Genomic DNA, 7,593 nt, shown 5'->3' with positions numbered 1-7,593 from the left:
ATTGTATTGGATAGTTACTTTAAATACAATATTTATTTTGATTATTACTTAATTTATTTTATCGTATCATTAAATTTATTGTTACGTAATGACGAAGAGCGTCGCTCTCTTTGTGTACCTTCTTGGTACACTTTTTATTAATAATACTTCACCTTATCATAAAAATGACGAAGAGCATCGCTTTATGTAACGACCGATTTGGATGTGGTCGCGTCGTTAACTATTTTTTCCTCTCATCTTGCCCTTCCTTATTATTAACTAAACTTATTTTATCACTAATATGGAATTTTGATGTTTTGATTATCAATCTTAATTTCGCTTTAATTTTGCAAAAATGGTGGGCTATTTCAAGGAGTAAATTTCATATGTGGTCATCCATCTTTATGTTCATTACCCAAAAGTCACTATTCTTTCTTTTGTTACGTAAAAGTCATTTTAATTTGCTTCACTTATCACAAAAATAATTTTAATCAATATTTGCAAAAAAAACTACCTGAAATACGAGAAAAAATGACAAAAGTGATCCTTATATTTGGGACAACAACAACAACAACCCAGTGTAATCCCACAAGTGGGGTCTGGGGAGGGTAATATGTACGCAGACCTTACCTCTACCCCGATGGGCAGAGATGCTGTTTCCAGGGATCCTTATATTTGGGAGTAAATTCGAAATAGACCTCTAGTTTTTTTTTTTTAACTTTTTTTTTAACTTTTTTTTTTTAAAAAAAAAAATTTCAAAATAGACCCTTAAATATACTCTATTGCGATTTTATCATATAAGGCCGTCAAAAGTGAGTACTTTTGGTTTTTCTAGGATCTAACAAACTAGAGTTTTATTTTAATGAAAATAGCAACAACAAAAGGTGGGAATGGGGCCGGCTAGAATACAACAACAATAATGATGTTAATTTCAGTTCCAAATAAATTGGGATCGACTATATAAATTGTCACTAATAAAGAATTTTATTGAGTTTATTATCCATCTTGATTTCGCTTTAATTTGGCAAGAAAGTTGGACGACTTTGATATGAATTTCGAGTTCATTAGCCTTAATATAGAGTTAATATTTTTGGTATCTAAGGAGTTTTTTATTGTAACAATTTTGACTATACTTGTTTTTTTTTTTTTGGTTTTCCATTCGGTGTTCGGTATCCATATTGGGGCCCGATTAAATCCGGATTCGCATCGGAAAGTCCCACATTGGGAGTAAAGCGCTCCCTAACAAAGGCGACTACATACCCAGTGACTCGAACCCGAAACCTTTGATCAAGAATGAATGAATACTTAACACTCAACCACAACTATGGTGGTTTGACTATACTTGTTGCTGTGCAGTTAGACCTACATATTATCCAATGATAAAAAAATGAAAATGCAACTCGAACTTTTAAATGCAGGCGACCGTCTCCCCAATGAACTGATATTTGTCTTATTGTCTACCAATCAAAAATTACTTATATTAAAAGAGACATATACTTAGTTATTTTAATGACCAATGTGACATAAAAAAAAATGAAGAAATCTCAATCACAAACAATCCCAACAATAATTGTTGTACTCCAATAAACTATCTCTATATCCTACCCAAAATTGGGTCCATGGCCAAACTTTTTTGGCTTTGATTTTTTCCTTCAAGAATTCCCCTTTTCCCATTTCAAGAATCACTTCTTGTTTCTTCACTTTAATCTCTTGTTCAAAGCAAAGTTCATGTCTTTTTGCTTCTGGGTACTTCTAAAAGTGCTTGATTTGAGGTAAAGAACTAGTTTTTTTTTTTTAATTCTGAGTATATGGATTTTAGTGTTTTCTCAAGTGGGTTAGATTAGTTTTTAGTAGCAGTAATGGAACATTTGTGGTAAAAGAAAAGACTTGCTAGTGAAATTTGTATTTGCAAGTCATTGGAGGAAATGGGTTGATTTAATTTGTGGGTTTTTGACTTTGTGATTATCTAAATAGTTGATGGTTGCTCTTGGGGGATTCTTGAATTATTCAATAGTAAATACTACTTTGTTGTATTGTGCTGGTGAGAGGTACTAGGTACGTGGTGAAATAGTCCAGGTGCGAGCAAGCTGTCCTGGAAACCATCGTCATAATTTTGTGCGGGTGAGTAGTACGTATCCGGTGCAATAGTTGAGGTGCAATAGTTGAGGTGCAAACGAGTTGGTTTGGATACCACTGCCATAAAAAATAATACTTTGTTGTATCTTTGATGATGGGAGCTAGTAGGTATCCTGTAGAATTGTAGAATGGTTGAGGTACGTGTAAGCTGACCTGAACACCACCCTCATAAAAAGACTAGAAGGGGAGTAAGTGGAGGAGGAGGGGCGGACCCATTATCCCGAGCTTCGACTAGAAGAGGAGTAAGTGGAGAAAGGTAGAGGGGTGAGTCCATCATCCAAGAGTTTCGAGGGCTGCGGTTGGTCCCAGAGTTCTCGGTCATAAAAAAAGAAGTACTAGAAGTGTAGTGAGGTGGAAGAGGATGAAGAGAGGGAAAGATGAAGAGAGAGTAATGGGGCCAATGTTTCCAAGGCTTCATGTAAATGATACAGAGAAAGGAGGTCCAAGAGCACCTCCAAGGAACAAGATGGCTCTTTATGAACAGCTTAGTATCCCTTCTCAAAGATTCAGCCCTGGTGATTTGCCTCTTAACAATAATAGTAACAGTGTGCCTCCTTACTCAAGCCAGGTAAACCAAGTTCACATAGCTGTTGTTTACTTCCTAAATAAACAGGATACGTTCTAAACTTTGTCAGTGGTTTTTAGATCAGGACATTCTGCTTGAATTTACATTGTTATGGTAAGCAGAAGCAGATCCAACATATAAACAATGGGAGACTCTACATCTATATATATAAAATCCAATTTGTATATATGTTAAGAGCTGCAGCTGAGGGTCTATCGGAAACAGCCTCTCTACCCCTCGGGGTAGGGGTAAGGTCTGCGTACACACTATCCTCCCCAGGCCCCACTAGTGGGATTTTACTGGATTGTTATTGTATGTTAAGAGGTGCACCATCATCTTTAAAATTTGATTCCACCTCTACTGATAAGTAGTTTTTGTTGTTGAGTAGTCCATTGACCTTGATGCAGATAAAAGCTTGGATTGTCATTATTGGTAGTGGCTTCTTATGCCTCTTTGAATTCGTAAAACAACCTGTTGCACTGAGCTCCCAATATCGCGGGGTTTGGAAAGGACCGGATCACATTGAGTCTTACGTACGCAGCCTTACCTTGCATATGCAAGAGGTTGTTTACCACGGCTTGAGCCCGTTACCTTGCGGTAACATAGAGGCAACTTTTATTGTTGCGACGAGGCTCCCCTTAAAAAAAACCAAAAGCAAAAGAAAGAAAAAAGATAATAGGTTGTTCTTCTTGTTAAGATAAATGGTAGTACAGAATTTTTTCCTTGACTTGCTTGACTTCCGGTGCATTGATTGAGGATGATAAAAGAATCAACTGTCATCACCTTATGATTTGGTATCATGGCACCGCTGCTTGTCTATGTTATCTGCACTTTTTGTTCTTGTGTCTGTTTTTTCTTCTATTGGGGGGGGGGGGGGGGGTCAATTCCATTAAGGCTTACATTGGAATTTTTCTTCTTTACCAAGTATCAAGTACCAATAACTACAACTAATCCCCAGATGTTTCCCTTTAATGCTCCAGGAGGATGCTATTCAACTCTGTCGATGTGTTTCCATTTTCTTATAGGTCTCTTTATGCAAGTTTGATCACTTCTTCCACGTAAAATATGTCGTTTCCATTCCTCCATTTCTCTCCTTGTGGTCATACTTACAGCTACCTCGACTTTATACTTAAGTTGTGAGGTGGTACTCCTTAGTTACTGGTTTAGAAGGTTTCTTGATGTCAAACTTTATCTTTCCCGACTGAGCTGTTATTTCTATTTTTAGTGCATGGATAGTAAGTTTGTGGTTGTTTGAATTTTTTATATCTGAGTTCAGCAACTAAATTGTGTAGGGGAATGAACATGAAAGAGTTGTATTTTTCTCGAGACAGCTTCCTGCATCAAGACATCCAGTTGAGAAGCCACATGGCCGCAGTTATGGTTCAAATACCCCGTTGCAGAAAGTTGAGTCTAGAAAGCAAACAGAAAAGAATGATTTTAGAATTCCCACGTTTGGTAACTTCAAGGTAGATCAGGGACATGGGAAATTTAATAACAATATTGATATGGAAAAGCTCACTCCCTCTAATCAAGCAATTTCAGGGTGCTCAAACAAAGAATTGAAAGAAATCACAGGTCTGATTACGAGACAGCTTGGTAAAATCCAGAATGGAGAGAACTCCAAAGATCGTGCAATAAGCCGTAAATGTACCTCAGATTCTTTATCCATGGATAAGGCAGAAGGTATTTTGAAGCAAACTGATAAATTGTTGCATTTCAAACCGAGAAAGAATCATGCAAATACCTTTGGTGATTTACAGAAGACCAATATTGTACGGTTACAAGTCAGACCTGATTCTCTAGTTGATTGCACTGTCTTTGCCGGATCTGCCTTGGATGTTGATAAGGGTAATTCTTCATTTCATTTGAAGGAGTTTGCATAAGAAAAGCGGATAAATCCTAATAACCTTATTAATGATACAGAATTCCATGAACAAAAGACATGTAAATCATCACAAACAGGAGAAACGGACCGGAGTGATGACTTATCAGAGACTTCTATGGTGGAGTGTGTATCTAAAGTGGACATATCTCCCGATGATATTGTTAGAATAATAGGACAAAAGCATTTCTGGAGAGCAAGACGAGCTATTGCCAAGTAAGTCCGAGTTCTTGGTGCTAGCTTTGGTTGATTGTTGCATGCTTGAGCTTGATATTGCATTTTCTTATCACGTTGTGCGAACATGAGACCTATCTTTGTCTTTGGCGGATGTGTTTTCGGGGATGTTATAAATTGGCTTTATTTTGAACCTAACTTTTACTTGCTGATGATGTACTTTAAAATGCCACTCAGATCATGACTTGTACTATGAAAGTAAAAAATTGTCCCTTTTGTGTATCCTCATGGTATTTTTTTTTTTAAATGAGAGATGTGCTCCTCAAATATTTCTGCAGTCAATTAGCACCAATATGTTCTTGTTAGTGTTAAGTTATCTGCTTTTGAATACATGTTTATAGTATAACCATTCGTAACATACAGTTGTTTTTTCAAATTATTTCAATGATATTTGTGATTCACTTCTACATAAATTTACATCTCAACTGCGCTTTCTTGTATATCGAGAACTTCATCAAACAATGTGTCTTGAAGATCTCTTCATGATGTGGCTTAGTCTTTGCCATTTGACGCATGGTTGAATGACGTGTTACTTGGATGAATGTCAAAAGCATTTGTGAACTTTTCCATTTGGACCTGAAAAGGGACAACTTGTGCAAACATGGTTACTACCATTTACTAGCATTCTGTTGTGTGCTTCATCTTGCATTTAATGCTGATAGGCTTTGTTTGACGCTTTTGTTTTTATCAAGCGGCTTGTTAGACGCTTAGACCTACCAATTTTGTATTGGTAATCCTGCTTTCCGTTTGCTTGAGTTTGTTTTGCGAGTTTTAGCAATTATATAATTTAGAGCGGTACTTGTCTTCCAGCTGATTTTCAACTGTACAATGTCTTATATTAGTTTTATTTTGTATTGATACTTGGATGCCAACATTAAAGAGCTAGTCTTTTCCTCTCTGTTATTTGTTATATTGATCCTATCCCTATTGTCCTGGTTGCAGCCAACAGAGAGTGCTTGCAGTCCAAGTATTCGAGTTGCATCGACTACTCAAGGTAAAGCAACTGTAGAGACTGAATAACTTCAATTATCAGCTTTGAGATTTTGCATTCCCTGTTTTTCCTTGGACTTGGTATTTTGCTCAAATTTTTCTGTTTGTTACTCATTAGGTCCAGAAACTGATAGCTAGTTCGCCAAATAGTATACTCGAAGATGGTTCTTCTTTAGGCAAACCTTTAAAGAGGTTGTCTACTAAAAGACTTGCATTGGAGTATAATGTCAAAGCACCTGAAAATGTTTCGAAACAGAAGAATGATTCTGAGAAGCCTAACTCTAGGATGGAATCCAATGCCGAAAATGATGTAGGAGAGACATCTCTTTCTTGCCGCAGACCACTTTCAGAAACCCCGTCACCAACACCAGTAAAACACGTTTCCCACATGGGTCCGTGGCTCTTCAATCAACCTTCGGGACACCAATGGTTGATACCCGTGATGTCTCCTTCTGAAGGACTAGTATACAAGCCACATCCTGGACCTGCATTCATGAGTCCAGTATATGGCGGTTGTGGACCCCCGATTCCAATGACGGGAAACTTTTTAGCTCCGGCATACTATCAAGGAACGGGAGCTCCTTTCGCACCTCAACCTAGTCATGGCTACTTTCCTCCGTTTGACATGCCAGTTATGAATCCAGTAATCCCATCTCCAGCTATTGATCAACCGGACCAGGTTGCTGCAACGGGTTTTCAAGGTCTGTTATCGAGAGATCAGGAAGTTAATTTTCACATTCAACAACAGAACTCAAGTAATGTTGCGAGAGAGAATAATGTAGCCGCGCCAAAGGTTGTGAGATTGTATCCCTCTAGAGATTCTGAGTTGCAAGCCAGCACTGCAAGTAGTCCAAGGGAAAGAGGTCATGGATTAGACGTGGGCAACTCCACCGGAGGAAGAAGCGTGTTTCCTCTGTTCCCAACTTTTCCTGCTATTAGCAACCCCGCTAGTAGCTCCCAGCCTCATTTTCCTAGTCATACGGCTAGAGTTATCAAAGTTGTGCCTCGTAATGCCAGTGCTGCTACAGAATCTGCTGCTCGGATTTTTCAGTCTATACAAGAAGAGAGAAAACAGCATTGACTCAGATTTCTCTCATTTATAGCTATACAGAGAACAGAATTGACTCTTATCCCCTCATCTAGAGGTTGTACCTAGGCCGCGAATGTGACCATGTACCTTTGATAACTCGGTCGATGAGCCTTTTTAGATAATATACAGTGTACAGTGATTGCTTCTTACCATGCTGTACACTTATTTCCATTTTGTTGTTGGTCCTCATTTTGAAAATGGACAGAGCTCTCTTAAGATATGTCTTCGTTCTAGACCTCTTCTTTCGAATGTATTTCGAGATTAAATTTTTCATTTGCATGTGTTGCTACTACTGATTGGTGAACAAAGGAATTTAGCATCAAACTGCAAAGAAGTATAAGAACATTGAATCTTTGAATACTTTTTGTTGCATCCCTATCTATAAAGGGTGAGGGTGACAATTTTTAGTGGTAGTATTTGCAAACTCATTCTATGTTTGGGTGTCTTGTCCCTTGTACATTCGTGTTCCCAGGAAATTACACCCAACGACCTCAAAAATGGATGGTCTTGATTTTTTAACCCCCGCTTGCCCCCAAACCTTTAAGGTCAAAAGTCAAAAGTATTGACCATGAGGCAAGCGAGGGGCAACACTTGTTAAACTTAAAGTTCTGCCCATTGGGCTAAGCGGAGTCAAAAAAATTAATAGTGGCACCAAAGTGTCCTATTTGTGCAAGACGCCCGTTCGTTCCTTGGTCTTGCCGGTTTGGCTTCATATTG

At 38.1% G+C, this 7,593-nt stretch overlaps 1 protein-coding gene across 1 annotated transcript; it reads left to right on the top strand.

Annotated features, from left to right (window-relative positions):
* Positions 1–1,504: 1,504 nt before the first annotated feature.
* Positions 1,505–7,096, top strand: LOC104233278 (protein EARLY FLOWERING 3-like). Its single transcript, XM_009786650.2, has 5 exons — positions 1,505–2,683; positions 3,973–4,528; positions 4,604–4,778; positions 5,739–5,790; positions 5,905–7,096. The coding sequence occupies exons 1-5, from the start codon at positions 2,477–2,479 to the stop codon at positions 6,865–6,867; spliced, it is 1,953 nt and encodes a 650-aa protein (XP_009784952.1). The 5' UTR covers positions 1,505–2,476; the 3' UTR covers positions 6,868–7,096.
* Positions 7,097–7,593: the final 497 nt, after the last annotated feature.

Source organism: Nicotiana sylvestris, chromosome 9 (assembly GCF_000393655.2).
Source record: "Nicotiana sylvestris chromosome 9, ASM39365v2, whole genome shotgun sequence".
In the NCBI taxonomy this organism is placed as follows: domain Eukaryota; kingdom Viridiplantae; phylum Streptophyta; class Magnoliopsida; order Solanales; family Solanaceae; genus Nicotiana; species Nicotiana sylvestris.
This window is presented reverse-complemented; position numbering and strand designations above follow the sequence as displayed.